The 17,229-nt window shown below is 36.9% G+C and overlaps 7 protein-coding genes and 1 pseudogene across 11 annotated transcripts; 5 read left to right on the top strand and 3 right to left on the bottom strand.

Moving 5' to 3' along the window:
• Positions 1-61: 61 nt before the first annotated feature.
• On the top strand, positions 62-1,146 carry AT5G03980 (SGNH hydrolase-type esterase superfamily protein; the record flags this gene model as incomplete). Its single annotated transcript, NM_120480.1, has 2 exons — positions 62-205; positions 319-1,146. The coding sequence occupies 2 exons, from the start codon at positions 62-64 to the stop codon at positions 1,144-1,146; spliced, it is 972 nt and encodes a 323-aa protein (NP_196018.1).
• Positions 1,147-1,861: 715 nt separating this feature from the next.
• On the top strand, positions 1,862-3,853 carry AT5G03970 (F-box associated ubiquitination effector family protein). 2 transcript variants are annotated; one of them, NM_120479.2, is made up of 2 exons: positions 1,862-1,979; positions 2,366-3,845. In NM_120479.2, exon 2 carries the CDS (start codon positions 2,374-2,376, stop codon positions 3,628-3,630), a length of 1,257 nt encoding a protein of 418 aa, NP_568131.1. In that variant the 5' UTR covers positions 1,862-1,979; positions 2,366-2,373; the 3' UTR covers positions 3,631-3,845. The 2 variants fall into 2 exon arrangements, with proteins under 2 accessions (NP_568131.1, NP_001031829.1); NM_001036752.3 differs by having other exon boundaries at positions 1,928-1,979; positions 2,391-3,853.
• A 1,333-nt stretch (positions 3,854-5,186) lies between these two features.
• Positions 5,187-7,193, top strand: IQD12 (IQ-domain 12). 3 transcript variants are annotated; one of them, NM_120478.4, is made up of 4 exons: positions 5,187-5,431; positions 5,655-5,742; positions 5,819-6,457; positions 6,521-7,193. In NM_120478.4, exons 2-4 carry the CDS (start codon positions 5,668-5,670, stop codon positions 7,016-7,018), a joined length of 1,212 nt encoding a protein of 403 aa, NP_196016.1. In that variant the 5' UTR covers positions 5,187-5,431; positions 5,655-5,667; the 3' UTR covers positions 7,019-7,193. The 3 variants fall into 3 exon arrangements, with proteins under 3 accessions (NP_196016.1, NP_001332454.1, NP_001332455.1); NM_001342739.1 differs by having other exon boundaries at positions 5,816-6,457; NM_001342740.1 differs by lacking the exon at positions 5,187-5,431 and having other exon boundaries at positions 5,562-5,742; positions 5,816-6,457.
• Positions 7,194-8,386: 1,193 nt separating this feature from the next.
• AT5G03950 lies at positions 8,387-9,145 on the bottom strand (annotated as a pseudogene; the record flags this gene model as incomplete). Its single annotated transcript has 1 exon — positions 8,387-9,145.
• A 1,397-nt stretch (positions 9,146-10,542) lies between these two features.
• Positions 10,543-10,740, top strand: AT5G03944 (uncharacterized protein; the record flags this gene model as incomplete). The annotated part of the gene is made up of 1 exon (NM_001125692.1): positions 10,543-10,740. The coding sequence occupies one exon, from the start codon at positions 10,543-10,545 to the stop codon at positions 10,738-10,740; it is 198 nt and encodes a 65-aa protein (NP_001119164.1).
• A 1,185-nt stretch (positions 10,741-11,925) lies between these two features.
• On the top strand, positions 11,926-15,245 carry CPSRP54 (chloroplast signal recognition particle 54 kDa subunit). The gene is made up of 14 exons (NM_120476.5): positions 11,926-12,243; positions 12,343-12,478; positions 12,661-12,728; positions 12,801-12,902; positions 13,031-13,183; positions 13,265-13,342; positions 13,429-13,554; positions 13,632-13,734; positions 13,853-13,953; positions 14,046-14,183; positions 14,276-14,495; positions 14,594-14,679; positions 14,771-14,896; positions 14,979-15,245. Exons 1-14 carry the CDS (start codon positions 12,094-12,096, stop codon positions 15,084-15,086), a joined length of 1,695 nt encoding a protein of 564 aa, NP_196014.1. The 5' UTR covers positions 11,926-12,093; the 3' UTR covers positions 15,087-15,245.
• AT5G03930 (F-box protein) lies at positions 15,197-15,847 on the bottom strand. Its single transcript, NM_120475.2, has one exon. It carries the CDS (start codon positions 15,842-15,844, stop codon positions 15,308-15,310), a length of 537 nt encoding a protein of 178 aa, NP_196013.2. The 5' UTR covers positions 15,845-15,847; the 3' UTR covers positions 15,197-15,307.
• A 734-nt stretch (positions 15,848-16,581) lies between these two features.
• On the bottom strand, positions 16,582-17,205 carry AT5G03920 (F-box protein). Its single transcript, NM_120474.4, has one exon. The coding sequence runs from the start codon at positions 17,192-17,194 to the stop codon at positions 16,670-16,672; it is 525 nt and encodes a 174-aa protein (NP_196012.2). The 5' UTR covers positions 17,195-17,205; the 3' UTR covers positions 16,582-16,669.
• Positions 17,206-17,229: the final 24 nt, after the last annotated feature.

Below are 17,229 nucleotides of genomic sequence, written 5' to 3'. Positions count from 1 at the left end.
AATTCTCTCATCCTTCTCTTTGTCTAAAACCAACAAACAAATCTCTCAAACTTCTCTAACAATGTCTACGACCAAAGCATTATCGCTTCTTGTGTTTATACTCTTCGTGTCCCTTGTTCATTCATCGGATCAATGTCCTATCAACTCTATCTACCAATTCGGTGACTCCATCTCCGACACTGGAAACTTAATCCGCAACGGCCCTGTTGGAGCCAGATCTTCTCACGCCGCTAATTATCCATACGGTCAAACATACTTTCACCAAGCCACCGGTCGTCTATCTAACGGACTGCTAATGATCGATTACTTGGCACGCAGGCTTCATCTCCCACTCCTAAACCCTTACCTCAACGGGAACACAACGTCTTTGTTAACTTCGGAGTTTCCGGAAGCACAGCACTCAACAGCTCTTTCTTCTCCGAGAGAAATCTCCACGTTCCGGCAACAAACACTCCTCTCTCCATGCAGCTTGCTTGGTTCAAGGGTCATCTACGTTCCACGTGTCACGGCTCTTCTTCGGATTGCTTGAAGCACTCTCTTTTCATGGTCGGTGAGATAGGAGGCAACGACTACAACTACGGTTTCTTCCAAGGCAAACCAATGGAAGAAATCAGAAGCTACATCCCTCACGTGGTTGGAGCCATCACAGCCGCAGCTAGAGAGGTGATCCGTGCTGGTGCGGTTAACGTGGTCGTCCCGGGAAACTTTCCAGTGGGATGTTTTCCGATTTACTTGACGTCTTTTCCCGTGAAAGATACAAAAGATTACGACGACAACGGTTGCTTGACGCATCTCAACGAATTCGCAATGGATCACAATAACCAACTCCAAGAAGCTATAGCTTCTTTGAGAAAAGAGTTTCCAGACGTGGCTATAGTATACGGAGATTACTACAATGCGTTTCAATACGTTCTACGAAGTGAAAGATTCGACAAGAGTGTAGCTTTGAAATCGTGTTGCGGGACCGGTGGAGCTTACAACTACGACGGAAAGAGGCCATACGGAGCAGTGGGAGTTCCGGTGTGTCAGAATCCACACAAGTTCATAAGTTGGGACGGAGTGCACTTGACTCAAAAGGCTTATAGATTCATGTCTAAGTTCTTGAACAATCAGATTCTTTCACAGATCAAGTGTACTAGGGCTTAATTACGAGCGTTATTTTTTAGTCCCTCCTCGATTTTTTGTTAAGTTATAAATCTCTACTATTTGTAATAATATCTTACATCCTTAGATTTTATTGATTTTTTAAGATATGTTTTTTTTTTTTTTGAACAACAGATTTTTTAAAATATGTTAGCATCCTTTTTTACTTATGAAGATCATATAAATCGTAAGTCCAATTTCTACTAGACAATCTTATTTTAAATGCATACCTAACTGCAACCTCAAATTTCTCAATTGCATTAACAAAAGTGACAAATGACATTCCTAGAACAAAAGAAAACAATTATGTTCATGCCACAAAAGAGAAAAAAAAAAAAAGAACAATATTTCAGAATTTAATCTCGAATCGAATATAGAGAAAAACACAATTTGAAAGAAAGAAAAATCTTCGTCGCTTGTCAAAAAAAAAAAAAAACGAAATCTGTCCCGTAGTTTATAATTTTGACCGTTCGATTATCCCTTAAATCTTGTCCGTCGTCAGATGAAACCAGAGAGGGGATGTCAGAAAAAAAAAGGTTAAAAAGCAAATAGCATAACCGGTTCACATTTATTGTAGTAACAAATTGACCTAAACCCTAACGAAATCGTACCAAACATAAAAATAATGTAAATCAAATTAAAGCAATTCATCCAATCAGAATTCTGGATTTCCATCAATCCGAACCAAATTTAAACTGAACTGAACCCGGTTCAATCGCAACGAGATCCGGTTAGGAGAAAGTACTTGTCCCTTTATATTGTAGCATTGTATAACTTTAGTCTTGTGAAGAAACGTTTGCATCCCTTCTCTGCGTTCAGCGTTCGTCGTCACCAAGGTTCTTCTCTCTCCTCTTTTAGCTCTTGTATCTTCCAATTTCTTGACGTAATGCTAAGTCTTTTTTTCTACCTTAGTGATGAGTCTCGCTCTGTAATCGTTTCCTGTTCTTAAAAATCGTAACTTTGAAGCTTAGGGTTTCAGAAAAATTTCTGCGAAATTCTCCGACTTTTGTTCTTGTTCCTCATGGGTGTAACCAAAATAACATCTTTTGTGATTTTGCATGCGTTTTGGTAGATTCTCTTTGGAGATTTTAGGTTATTGAGTTTTCTCAATCCACTAGATACTTGAAATTGATTTGTGTTTCTTTGTAGCTTGTGGGTCTTTTGATTCTGTGTGGTTGTTTTGATTGTGTTGGATTTCTATTACTGATGAACAAAGAAACAGTGTCTGCAATGTCTTGTTCTGCCAGGTTAAAAACCAATTTGGGGATGACTTCTGCTCTGAGTACTCATGAGGTTCTTAACAGTAATGATACTATGTGTGAGATTCTTATCCTGCTTCCACCAGAAACGATATACAAGCTGATTTTGGTGTCCAAGAGATGGCTTGAGATTATAGCCAGCCCTTGCTTCCGTCACACTTACTTAGCCAAGTGGAAACCTAATTTTGAACTCATTGGCTTCTTCGTCTGCAGCTCAATGTACCTTGGAAGACGCATAGATGGAACTCGTCGCCCTCGCGCTGAGCCATCTCTTCCTTTGCTCTCAACCAGCAGTATTGGTGATGAAATTGAATCCTCTGGTATTCTGAAAAAGCTTGGATACTACATCGACTCTGCAGATGGTCTTCTACTCTGCGGCCGCCATCCAAAAGCTTACTACTTGTGGGATCCGAGTACACAGAAGCAGCAGCAACTTCCACGTCCCAGAGTTCATTTCGAAGAACTTTGTATGTCTTTGATTTCTGAGGATAGTCCTGATCAAGGGTTTAGCTACAAGGTGGTCCGGGCAGAGTGTGTAGCCTTTCCTGTTAACAGTACAAAGGTGAAGGTAGAGACTTTTTCCTCAAAAACTTCTACGTGGAGCTACTCAGAGCTTATTTGTCTCGAGCCTCTATCTCTCAGCCCGTGGACTCCAGGGAGAGTGATTAAAGGCGTTGTTTATTGGCATGCTAGAGGAGGTAAAATTGCCATATATGACTCAAACAGTGAGGAGAAACGGATTGATGTGATAAAGCTTCCGAAAACATATGACTATGATGAACAGGTTCTGGGAGAAACCGATGATGGGTCTTTACAATACGGATGGAGCAATAAGTCGGTAATGGAGGTATGGAAGCTTGAAAAGGTAGGCAATGTGCTTGAATGGAACCTGCTGTTTAAGGTGAATTTCAAGGCGATGTGGAAAATGAACCAAGCGGTAGCTACAAGATTCAGCACTTGGACTAAAGAAACGCAGCTGCTTGCGCTCTTCAATCAGAAGTCGGACTTGGTGTACATCAGATGTGATACACAAATCTTCATCTATCACACAGAGACTAAAAGGGTCGAAGTAGTTCAGTACCAAGGACGAAAATCGACACTCGTTTGGGATTTCAACAAAGTGGTGCCTTACTTTCGACGTACCTGGCCTTGTTCTCCTCTGTTTGAAAACAATGCCATGATGATCGACACTCCTCAATGCAACGCCTCTTCCGCAGGAAGTAACTAAGTAGTTTATGCTTTTAATCAGTTTATGTATGTAGGCTATTCAACTATCTTTTATGTTTTGATGCTGAAGGTTTTTGGTTTTGGCCATTGATGAACCTCTCATGGTTTTGATGTATTCTCTCATGGGTGTCATTAAAGACTCTGCCTTTTTGCATTTGCGTTTTGGATCTGCGTTTTGTGGTTGACTCCGTTTGTAGCTAATTTATGATAATTTACACATAGAACAAATGGTTCAATCTAACAAATTATAAAACAGATCAATTTATTTACACAGATAATCGATGTCACTTGTCTACATAGTTCTTAAGTTATAGGTTGATCCAAATAGTTTCAATATTATAAGTTGAATTAATGGGTCACTTGGAGAATGTCCACATTCTTTGAAATGTAATGACGAATGTTTGTTCTTTCAATTTTCTAAAAAACGAATAAACATAATAATAATTATAAAGTCATGTAGTGATCTAAGAAACAGATCATAGTTTCTCTCTATGTAATCTTAGGTACAGATAATAACTTTATGATCTCATTATTGGTACATTGATTTTTTTTCTATTTTCTTTTTGCTTGCAACCTTTTTCTTCCCTTTTATCTTTTTATGAATGATGAAAATGTTATGTTAAGATATTTGTAAAGATCATTGATTTGAATAAATAGAGACCCGTCTAAATATGCACCAACAATTCTGACTTCAAGTGAGATTTACATTTCAAAATTATGCATTATGCCTAGAAAAAAGATGATCACTAATATTGTTGGATTTGAAGGGAAAAAGAAGCTGGTGTTAAAAGAGTGGTGGGACATTATGACAACTCAAAAGGATCTTTAACTGTGTTGAGAAACTCCAATGCATTATTTATAAAGGCCTAAACAAAACCTATAGGTCGCTCTCTATATATGTTCATATCATATATATGGCTCACATGGCTCATCATTGTTTCAATGACATGATAACTAAAGTTGTAATGATCTACTCAACAACGAATTTTGGTCTATATGGACCACCACCATCAACTAATTTTTATTGATATTCATCCGATTACGAGATTTGTGAATCTTTGATAAATTTAGCTCATTATTATGAAACTTTTAAAGTAATAAATATGTGCATGTTTTGAGTTTCTACCAAGTTTGGGTGTTAAAACTCAGTTTCATAATTAAAACTCCGTTACTGCTATTTCGTATAATGTCATTTTAGTGAGTTATAAACATTTAGTGACTAATACTTTTTAGCATTCTCAACAAGACAACAATCACCCCTAACTACAAGAAAATGAAACCCAAAATAGTCTTTGATTAAAAATCTCCAAAGTTTGATGTATCTAATTTTATTTCTCTATTAATGATTAAACTGTACTATCACTCATTGTCGTCATTATTCTTTTCTCCCAAAGCTATAATAATTTACGAGTCCAATGTATATAGTTTTCAAGCGATATAATGGTTACATTAAAATATGTATAATCTACTTTAACATACTTTCATATATATTTTGGAGGCATAGATATTAGATACGTTGACAAGCCACATGTTCTTTTATCACAAGCCAAAAGTAGGAAGAAAGAAAAGAATGTATGAATTTATAAAGTGATTGGTTAAGAAGCAAAAGAAAAAGGAGAGTTAGGGGTTTGAACAAGTCAGTAATCATATAGATAGTGAAAGTGACAGTTGGAAAAGGTGAGAGAGAGAGAGGATCATCACTATATTTAGACATCACTTGAAATCATCTCTTCACAAGTGTCTGAATCTCCCACATCATCTTTCTTCCTGATTCTCATCATTTGGTTTGTGTTCGTTCATAGGTAAAGTAAGATTCTTCCATACCTATTAGACACTAATGTGTTGTTACATCATTATATCGTTTGTTCTATTGATGTGATTTATATATTGATGAGTCTAATGATCTTGAAACACAAAATCTGTGGATATATACCTATTTTGGTTCGATCTTTAATGGATCTTCTTTAGATGTTTGTTCTGTTTTCTTGATCAACTTAATAAGAGGATTTTATCATTTGTTACCAGAGAACTCCATCTAATGGCGAAGAGGAGGTCGTGGTTCGGTTGGATGAAAAGACTATTCATCTGCGAGGCCAAAGCAAGAGCAGAGAAGGTTTTGTTTCTTTCTCTACACACTATGAATTGTTTATGTTTCTGAATCTAAAATGATTCTTCTTTTTACGTAGAAGCCAAGGAGATTGAGATGGGTGTTTAAAAGGCTGAAGCTGAGACCGCAGCTTGCCACTTGTGGGCAAGAGACAAGGACTTTGAACGAAGCAACACAGGATCAGAGGAAACATGCAATGAATGTAGCCATTGCCACGGCTGCAGCAGCTGAGGCAGCGGTTGCAGCCGCCAAGGCAGCTGCTGAGGTTGTCCGGATGGCGGGAAACGCCTTCACATCACAACATTTTGTCAAGAAGCTCGCTCCCAATGTGGCTGCTATCAAGATTCAGAGTGCATTCAGGGCTTCTCTGGCCAGGAAAGCGTTGCGGGCGCTTAAGGCACTTGTAAGGCTTCAAGCAATTGTGCGTGGCCGAGCTGTTAGGCGAAAGGTTTCTGCTTTATTGAAGTCTTCACACTCCAACAAAGCTTCAACATCAAACATCATCCAGAGACAAACAGAGAGAAAGCATTGGTCCAATACCAAATCTGAGATCAAAGAGGAGCTTCAGGTATCGAACCATTCGCTGTGTAACTCAAAGGTGAAGTGCAATGGTTGGGACAGTAGTGCTCTCACGAAGGAAGATATAAAAGCCATATGGTTGAGGAAGCAAGAAGGTGTGATCAAGCGCGATCGTATGTTGAAATACTCCCGGTCTCAACGGGTAAAGTCTCTCTCTCAAGATCTTTATATATCTGGTTAGTTTTTCAAGGAGTTGTTTTTGCAGGAGAGAAGAAGTCCTCATATGCTTGTGGAGTCACTGTACGCTAAGGATATGGGGATGAGAAGCTGTCGGCTGGAACATTGGGGTGAATCCAAGTCTGCAAAATCCATCAACTCATTTCTCATTCCAAGTGAAATGCTTGTCCCTACAAAAGTAAAGCTTAGATCTTTGCAGAGACAAGACTCTGGTGATGGACAAGACTCTCCATTTTCTTTCCCAAGGAGATCTTTCAGCCGTTTGGAGCAGAGTATATTGGAAGACGAGAGCTGGTTTCAAAGATCCAATGGTTTCCAGCCGTACATGAGTGTGACAGAGTCTGCAAGGGAAAAGATGAGATCACTGAGCACACCAAGGCAACGTGTAGGGATCATGGATTCTTTGTTTGATAACTACAAGAAGGATGGGGATAAAGTCTCTCTCTGGTCTACTTTTGTCTGCGAAAATAGTAAGATCAACAACGCTAAGAAGTCGTCTCTGACCACATATCAACATAATTGTTGAATCTTGAACATTCATGTCACTTTATTTCTTTGGTTTTCCCAGTTGTTTTGTTATTTGGATCTCATATCTCATGTGCTTTATAGATATGGTTATGAAGAGGTCAATTTTTTGGTGTTTGATGTCTTGCTTCTGTTCATTTCTGTTCAAGATCCTCCTAAATATACTTTGGTTCTGATCTTCTTAGCCTCTGTTCTTGAAAGCTGCAATTCAAAGTATATAGAAGAGTAAAACATAAGCCACTTAGTCTAGGAATAAAAGTAGAAAAGAGACAAAACATATATACATCCACCAAGTCTAATCAAACTTGTGAATGAACTAGTATCTCTTGAACAGAGGTGGAAATAAAAGAACAAGTAGCAAATCGAAACTAGTATGGGAACATTCAATAACAGGATCAAATAATACAAAGGAGGCAGAGCACAACGTTAATTAGATAAAAAGAAATTTTCACATAAGTAGATGAAAAAAGAATTGCTCTCGTAGTTTACCAAAGTGAGATATGGTTTTCACCGTTTGTCTTTTCAGTTATTTTCAGACTAAAATATCATTAATGGGAGCAACCAAACCACACAGCACTTGATTTCGGTTTAGTTTCTGTGGTTCAGTTTTGAAAAAAAAAAAAAAAAAAAAAACTGAAACAAAGAAATCGAAGAAGAAGAAAAAGAGAAAGAGATGGAGTATTTCGAGAGAGAAGTAGAAAGAAGTTCAAAATTCATTATCCACTCCTTCATATTTCGACATCTTTGCATTGAACTCCAAAATTGAGGAACAAATTTCTTGTTTTCAGAGATGAACAAAATGCAAAAAAAAAGCTCATAGATACAAACACTTTAGCTTTTTAAACTAAAGATACTCTAGGTTTACAAGATTTATTTATAAATAGTAATCAAAACGTAAAAAAAATGAGATTTTCAGAAAACTAATAAAGACGGCCGCAAAATTAGGTTTGCAGAAAAGGATACACAGGTTGAAGATGACTGAAAAATTACAATTATACCCTTCATCGAATTTTTTCTGTGTACGTATATTCAATTTATAGTGTACGTACACGAAATTATTTATTGGAACATATATGGGACGAATTCTAATAACTAAAACTATTTTATTACGTATTCTTATATCTCAATAATCTCAATACATACATAATAATTAAATAAAAATAGATGGTGAAATAATGTACGTACATTTTTGTTGGTAAATTAATGTATGTACATGTGTACATGTGTACATGTGAAATAATATACGTACATTTTTGTTTGTGAATTAAATTATTAAGAAAAATTTATTGATACAATATTAAACCAATATTGGCAGTGGTTGAGATAAGACATTGTTTGTTGTATGATTTTCTGTTCTTAAAAACACTTCTCAATGTATAGTGTAGGTACATTGGTACAAACCATGTTGACACATACTTCTTGGAGTCACAGCTGGTGTGCGGTCTCCCGAGTGAGAAATGTTATCTCCGCCAGGTACACGCTGACTTGTGTACGTACACTCTGCCAACAGACGACTGAATTCCCCTGGTGTGAGAATGACGTTCTCCTCAACATTCCCTATTCCATATTCTTCTACAATTACATCGTTCCACTTGTTGTAATCATAATCTTCGCCACTACTTTCACTACCATCAATAGTAGGATCGAGGGTACTTCCCCCTATAGATCCATCGTCACCCTGATAATCATCATACCCACCACGATATTCGTTGTCCCCCTCCTCTTCATCCTCATTTGTTTTATCGTCTTCATCGTCGTCTTGCTCATCTACGGCCTCATTATTTTCATCAACATTTGAAACACTATCACATACACGGTAACTTTCAGCATCATCACCATGAGTCCTAGAGACATTATTCTCGAGTGTCTTGACGGTTGTAATGAAAGAGACAAACAAGTTGAGAGAAGGATACCGACCACGAATTAAAAAGAACGTATCCAACCCCACTTGACTGTCAATGTAGACAGGAGGGCGTTTAGTATCTATCATCACTAACATCTCTCCCGGCATCCAGTAACTAATTATGGGATTGATCTCTATGGATTTCAAACTGAAAGCCTCGCTTAGTGTACGTACAAATTCCGTGTACGTCCTGTTTTCCTTAACACGTACACAACGACCAAACATGTTTTCCTTTGGTTCAAATTTCCATTTATCTTATTTGCATCTCCACTCACCGACCATAGTAAATACGGGAATATCCATTACCCAACTGCATCATAAATTCAGGAGAAACCCATTAAATGCAACTGAAAACATGATTATATCTACAAAAATAAATAGAATTTCGATGTACACACTTAGAAACATAAATATTTACACATTTAGCATTTTCAACCAACAAAATTGGAAATAAAAAAATTCTGGGTTTTTCTATAAAAAAACAAAGTCGATTTCGAATAAAATGAAGATCATAGCGTGTTATAACAAAAAAAATCTTTAAAACTTCATTACTTACACGATAATGCTTATCTTGGCTCCAAACTTCGTAAATAGACAAGATCAACACTTCTTGAGCATCAATGTACGTTCGCAATTAATGTTTGTTCCTGGATTCATCTTTAACTCAACAATTATTATCAATAATTTTATAATATAATAACATGTAATGATGATTTTGCATTAATTATAACAAGAGTCACGTCTAAACTTTTTGGGCCATTAAATGTTGATGTCATTTCGTTTATAATGAAAAAATCTCTCTTCTAACTGTACAGCGCGCTCCTCAACGTGAAACAAAAATATCTCTAACTAAACCGGAACAGTGTACCTAACTAAACCTGACTAACTAAACCGTACATTCAACAATTTCTCATCTGTAGCAGCAAGGGCAAAATGGTCAAATTTCAGCTGAAAAGACAAAACGTGAAAACCACCTTTCACTTTGGCAATTCCTGAAAATAAAACATGATCAAAGGGTGTGGCTTGCAAATTACCCTTAGATAAATGAGAAGCGTATATAAAGAAATTAGTAGGAGCGTATCAACTTAAAAAAGGAAAGTTTGTTACCCGAACCATGTATAGCTGTTAGATTATCACCTAACCGTGTATAACGGCTAGATTATCACCGAACCTAAGGTTGGTGTTTTGCTCTGGGCTTTAAACAAACCCTAAGTGAAAAGGAAAAAGGAAACTTGAGTCTCAAACAAATAAGTTTATAAATACCTGCGTCTCGCGTCTTCTATCTCCACGAGTTAAAAGATGCAATTTCTCTGATTAGCTTTATTATCAATTCTCTTCTTCGATATCTGTCTGCTTCAAGATGATGATGCTCTGATTCTTTCTTCGCCCTTCGTTTAGAAAGAATCATTCCACAAGTCAAAGCCCAAGAAAGACTCATACATATACAACGGATCTCTGTTCACTTGTTATAGCTACGAAGAAGACGAGAGAGAGAGATCATCACACACGCAAGCATCACGTCTCGTATAAACGACGGAGGATATTCACTTCGCCGTCAATTTGGGACCACATCTCACCGTAGAAAGAGAGAGCGAGACGATTCGAAGGAGTTAAAGGCTTACATGTCGCCGGGATTTAAGGCTTTTGGATTCATGATGTTGGAGGTTTTCTCCGCGATGGAGATTGAGCAGGTGGAGGGATCGTCGGAGATTGGGGGATTCGTTTTTCCGGTAACGGTTACTGATGATCGCATGTGCTCTCAGATGGTCGATGTGTTCTCGGAGGCCCAACACAAACAATTTCAGCCCATCAAACAATGAGCCCCATTGTCAGGTTATTTCGCAACTCATTTTCTTGTTTAATTTAGAAATTAATATATTTTTAATTAAAGGGTTTTTCCTCAGTGATGTCGAAAAAAAGGGTTTTTTCTCATTAATTTTTAAAAAATCTTTTGCAATTTTTATTCAAGTTTTTGTTTAAACTTTAAGTTTTTTTTTTATTTTTGAAGTAATATTTTAGATCAAGTGTTTTATTTTTAAAATATACATAATATTTTTGTTTTAAATGTTAAATTTTAGTATGTGTAAACTAATTGGACACAACATCCCGTCCATAATATGAGATCCTTAAGCGGTGTTCTAGGTTTAATATGTTTACATATATATAAATGTTTAACAATTTTTTATTTTAAAAAAATTTTAAATTTGTATTTTTTCTACCACTATTTAAACTTTAATATTTTTTTTATTTCTAATTAATATTTTAGATAAAATAATTTTTATATATACATAGTATGTTTTTTGTTTTTAAGTGTTAAATTTTAAATATGTGTAAACTAAATGAATACAACATCCCGTCCATAATATAAGGTCCTTAAGCGGTGTTCTAGGTTCAATATGTTATACACATCTTTAAATTTTAACATTTTTTATATTTTAAAATATATTAAGTTGTATTTTTCATATCACTATTTAAAATTTAAGGTTTTTGTTTTTGTTTTTGTTTTTGTTTTTATACAAAATATTTTTGTTTTAAATGTTAAATTTTAATTATGTGTAAACTAATTGGACACAATATCTTGTCCATAATATGAGGTCCTTAAGCGGTGTTCTAAATTCAATATGTTTATACATATAATTTTTTTACATTTTAAAAAAAATAAATTAAAATTTGCAATTTTTTACCACTATTAAAAGTTTTTTAATTTTTGAAAAATATATATAATAGTAAAAATACTTAAAAATATCTAAAAATAACCGAAACACCAGAAAATATCTAAAACAATGGATACTAAATTTTAAAACTGAAAGAAGTGGAACCAAACTGAACTAAATTTTAAAATATTCAAATAAACTTTATAATCGAAAGAACCGAAATCGAGTGGAACCGAACCGATAACCGATTGGGTAATCGCGGAGGATTACTTTCAAGAAGAGATTCGTGATCTTAGCCGTACACTTGTCGGGATCTGAGCCGCGCCTGTAAGGAGAAAGAGAGAGATGGTTCTAGTTTTAAAATGCAGCGTTTTGTGGAAAGCTCACCATCGACGGTCTGTTACTGGGCCACGTCATCGAAACGGATAAAATGGAACCATCCAAAAGGAAGATAGAAGTACCAAGAAGATTGCGGAGAGTCGTGAAAAGTTTTGAGCTTTGATCACTCACTCACTAGTAATGGAGGCTCTTCAATTTTCCAGCGTGAATAGAGTTCCTTGTACTCTGAGCTGTACCGGAAATAGGAGAATTAAGGCTGCCTTCAGCTCTGCGTTCACCGGTGGCACCATCAATTCAGCTTCTCTGTCCTCCTCTAGGAATCTCTCCACGGTTTGGCTTCAAAGTTTGCTTCTTTTCGTTTTTTAGTTTGGTGGTTTTGTAAGATTTTCTGGTTATTTAGTCTTGTTTGTGATGTTCTGTGTTGAGTAGCGAGAGATATGGAGTTGGGTGAAATCGAAGACTGTTGTTGGCCATGGAAGATACAGAAGAAGCCAAGTGAGAGCCGAGATGTTTGGTCAGTTGACTGGTGGCCTCGAGGCTGCTTGGAGCAAACTCAAAGGCGAAGGTTCGGTTTTTTTCTTTCTTATTTCGTTGCCCGTGAGCTCAAATTAGGAGGAATGAATAGAGACTAAGTTTTATTGATGTATTCAATGAAGAAAACTTTGTAGTTAAGAGTAGTGTTTGCTATTAGAAGATGCAGAAAAGATGAGCACGGGTTTAAGCTAGTTACGTTATTTGAACTTGCAGAGGTCTTGACTAAGGACAATATTGCTGAGCCAATGCGGGATATCAGAAGAGCTCTCCTGGAAGCAGATGTGAGTGGTGTTTTATTCTGTTTCATTTAGGTTCTTGTGAAGAATGTGGTATAAAAGTAATTTTGTTAACAGGTGAGTCTCCCAGTTGTTAGAAGGTTTGTTCAGTCTGTTAGTGACCAAGCCGTTGGAATGGGTGTCATTCGTGGAGTCAAACCAGATCAGCAATTGGTCAAGGTAATTAGCAATAAAACCGGTTCTTGTTTTTGTTTCATTAGCATAATGGTTTGATATTTGATTCACTCTATGATGATCATTTTGGTATCAATAGTACTCAAGTGTGGCTTATCATGGCTTTATTGCAGATTGTACATGATGAGCTAGTGAAATTGATGGGTGGAGAAGTATCTGAGTTACAGTTTGCTAAATCAGGTCCTACAGTAATATTGTTGGCTGGGCTCCAAGGAGTTGGAAAGACAACGGTTTGTGCTAAACTAGCTTGTTACCTAAAGAAGCAGGTATGAATACAGTGGAGATTTTGATGGGATTGTTTGTTACTACTTTCTGTCAATGACACTGACTAATAATGATGTTTACAGGGAAAATCTTGCATGCTTATTGCTGGAGATGTATACCGACCTGCTGCTATCGATCAACTTGTCATTTTAGGTGAACAGGTATTGAAATGGCTTAACCTCTGTGTGAATATGTGATGATATTTGATTCCGGAAATCAATATTCCCTGATGCCCTCTTTGTGTCAGGTTGGTGTGCCGGTTTATACAGCAGGGACTGATGTAAAACCTGCAGATATAGCTAAGCAAGGTCTAAAAGAAGCTAAAAAGAACAATGTTGATGTAGTTATTATGGATACTGCAGGGAGGCTTCAGGTAATGTTTCGTCTTTAAGAGTCATTGTATCATAAATCTATTGCAGCTTCAGTCATGAAATTGCCTCTTTGTGACAGATAGATAAAGGCATGATGGACGAATTAAAAGACGTGAAGAAATTTCTGAATCCAACAGAAGTGTTACTAGTTGTTGATGCCATGACTGGACAAGAAGCTGCAGGTACGCTGTTTCTATTTTACCTTTGTCAAGAAGATTCGAGACATCCTGAAAATGGATTAGATTCAAAACCGTAGCTGTATCGGTCATATACTAAGATGAGCTTCTGTACTTCCTACAGCACTGGTGACGACATTCAATGTAGAGATAGGAATTACAGGAGCCATTTTGACAAAGCTAGATGGTGATTCAAGAGGTGGTGCTGCTTTGAGTGTCAAGGAGGTTTGTTTTCTTCTTCTTTAATCAATTATTTTATAGAAATTTACTTAATGTTGCTCAACATTGATAGTTTACACTTAAATGGGTGTTACTAGGTATCAGGAAAACCGATTAAACTGGTAGGACGTGGAGAGCGAATGGAGGATCTTGAACCCTTTTATCCAGATCGAATGGCTGGACGAATTCTAGGAATGGGAGATGTGCTTTCATTTGTAGAGAAGGCAACAGAAGTTGTAAGTTCTTTCTCAGTAAAATTACAATCAAAACTATGTTTTCCTCTCCCTCTCTCTCTATCCATTGAGGCCTTCTTCATCTGTCTTTATAGATGCGTCAAGAAGATGCAGAAGATCTGCAGAAGAAGATAATGAGTGCAAAGTTCGACTTCAACGATTTTCTAAAGCAGACTCGTGCTGTAGCGAAAATGGGTTCGATGACACGAGTTCTTGGAATGATTCCCGGAATGGGGAAAGTGAGTCCAGCACAAATCCGAGAAGCGGAAAAGAATCTTTTAGTCATGGAAGCAATGATTGAAGTGATGACACCCGGTTTGTCTCTGTTCCTTTCTTCCATTCCATTAAATAAACAAGCATTTCATAAACTAGATTTTGGTTGTCTAATTCTTGGTTTAAATCTGTTGGAACAGAGGAAAGAGAGAGACCAGAGTTACTAGCAGAATCTCCAGAGAGAAGAAAAAGAATCGCTAAAGATTCAGGAAAGACAGAACAACAGGTACTCTCGCTCAGATTGTGAGCTTAGTTTTGTGCAGATCTCAGACAAGAAGAAGGAGATTCTCAATACCATTTTGTTGTTGTTGGTTCAGGTGAGCGCACTTGTAGCACAAATCTTCCAAATGAGAGTGAAAATGAAGAACTTGATGGGAGTGATGGAAGGAGGATCAATTCCAGCATTAAGCGGTCTCGAGGACGCATTGAAAGCAGAACAAAAGGTTTCTTCCATTTCTTCTTCTTCTTCTTCTTCATCTTTAACATGTACCAGAGTTTAATGGGGTCTTGTAAATGTATCTTAAGGCTCCACCTGGAACTGCAAGGAGGAAGAGAAAGGCAGACTCAAGGAAGAAATTTGTAGAGTCAGCATCAAGCAAGCCTGGTCCTCGTGGCTTCGGCTCTGGTAACTAAAACTATTTCAGCCCAATTTGGTTAATTTCTAAACGGATTATTTTTTTGTATAAGTTAATGAATGAGACAGAAACCTTACAAGTTAATTACCAATTTGTTGACAAAACTCATGATTATCTAGGTAGAAATATATTCTTATTTAAATATCATATAATCGACCAAACAAAATGCATACAAATTGTACTTTTAAATATTTCATAGGCTTTGCATAACTAAAATACTTAGATTTTAGATGGGAAAAAACATTGAAGATAACCAAGAGTATCGTCTTGGGAAAAATATCTCCCCTCGCCTCGGTGGAATATCTGGAGGTCGATCTTGTCCAATAACTCGCTGTTGAAACTCAGCTGGATTTCGGCTGTTAGACCACGATGAGCTAGTGGAGCAAGAAGATCGTTGTTCAGCCATCCAAAGTTTGTGCCTAATGGCCTTTCAGCATTAACGATTCTAACTACCGCCTCGTCTTCCGAGTCTTCCTTATAAATGACCTCGCACTCGATCTTTACACCAGCCATTCTAGACTTGGAGATTCCCATATGGCTCAAGTTTTCGACTTGTATATGGAATCGATCATTGGAGCCACACTCTAGCTCCGCGCCACATTTCTTAAGTGGTATCTCCTCACAACTTATGGTAGAAGATGATAGCTTTTCTCGGGTAGTTACGTAAATGACAAAGGTGAGATCCGACAAGGAAATTTTGGGTTTGGTAAGTTTCACTTCCTTAGCTCCGGAATGTTCTCCTTCTTTGGCCATCATCACCTGTGACTTCTCTTTTCTTTGTTTTGGAATGAGTTTTATGTTATTCACCATCCATATTTTTAGTGTTACAAATCTTCTTTATATCTCACCACAATGACTCTCAATTATTTTTATGTTTTTTTGCATTAATTCTCATTAATTGTTAATTGATTAATTAGGAGTAATTTTTATAACAAAATATTGAATTCCTATAATCTCCTTTTCACATGCATATATTATTAACTTCCAAATTTATTGCTCATGGTTTAAACATTATGTGTTAACATATTTTTATACTACATTATTATTGTATGTATTTAATATCATAGGTTTAAATATAAATTTAATTAATAATATGCAATTATGCATGGCACGGGGAACCACTAAGACTATTGTCATGATATTAATATGCTGTTAAAGGGCTTTAACGGGCTTCGGGGTTTAAAAGGCCTCAGATCTTAGCAACCGCTTAAATTCTCGGTTTAGTTTCGGTTAAGACGAATTATCATCAAATTAGAATTAGAAGTTGATATTCCTTTTGGTTCGATTCAATTTGTTTTGGAGAGAAATGTCATTTCTCCTCCGCTTAACACCGCCGCCGTTATCTCACCGCCGGAGCTCATCTCTCTTTCTCAAACATCCATTTCAACAATCTCCGAGACCTCTGAGCTCCGGTAAACCCTCGAAAATAGGGGATAAAAAAAAAATAGGGGATTGGTTTCTTGTTCATCAAGCATCAACGCCTTTGCAGTAAATTTTTTGGTGCAAAACAAAGCTCTTGATTATTTAGGTAGAAACGCTTACATATTTTTAAATTTCACAGACTTTGTATATACATAATAATTAGTTTTTAGAGGGGAAAAAACATTGAAGATATCTAAGAGTATCTTCAGGGGAAAAATATCTCTGGTCGCTTTCAATGAATATCTCAAGGCTGATCTTGTCAAGTAAGTCGCCGTTTAAACTCACCTTGACATCGCCGGTTAGGCCACGTCTGATTAGATCTTCTGGAGCAAGAAGATCGTTGAACAACCATCGTAAGTTTGTGTCTAATGACCTTCGACCTTTAACGATTGTGACAATGTTTTGCCAATCTTTCTTATAAACGACTTCCCAAGTGATCATTACATCATCCATACCAGACTTGGGCAGTTCAAAACGACTCAAGTCTACGATTTCTATTTTGAACCGGTCATTAGGGTTAAACTCGCGGTCCGCGCCAAATTCTACAACTGTTAACTTCTTTGATTTGGTTGTGTACACGCCTATGACAAAGGTGAGATCCGACATGGAGATTTTGGGTTTGGGAAGTTCCTTAGCTCCCGAGTGTTCTCCTTCTTCGGCCATGACCACCGGGGACTTCTCCATCTACTTTTAACCTCTCTTTGTTTTGGAATGAATTT

Source organism: Arabidopsis thaliana, chromosome 5 (genome assembly GCF_000001735.4).
Source record: "Arabidopsis thaliana chromosome 5, partial sequence".
Taxonomy (NCBI): Eukaryota; Viridiplantae; Streptophyta; class Magnoliopsida; order Brassicales; family Brassicaceae; genus Arabidopsis; species Arabidopsis thaliana.
The sequence above is the reverse complement of the archived record's forward strand: the minus strand, read 5'-3'. Positions and strand labels throughout refer to the sequence as shown.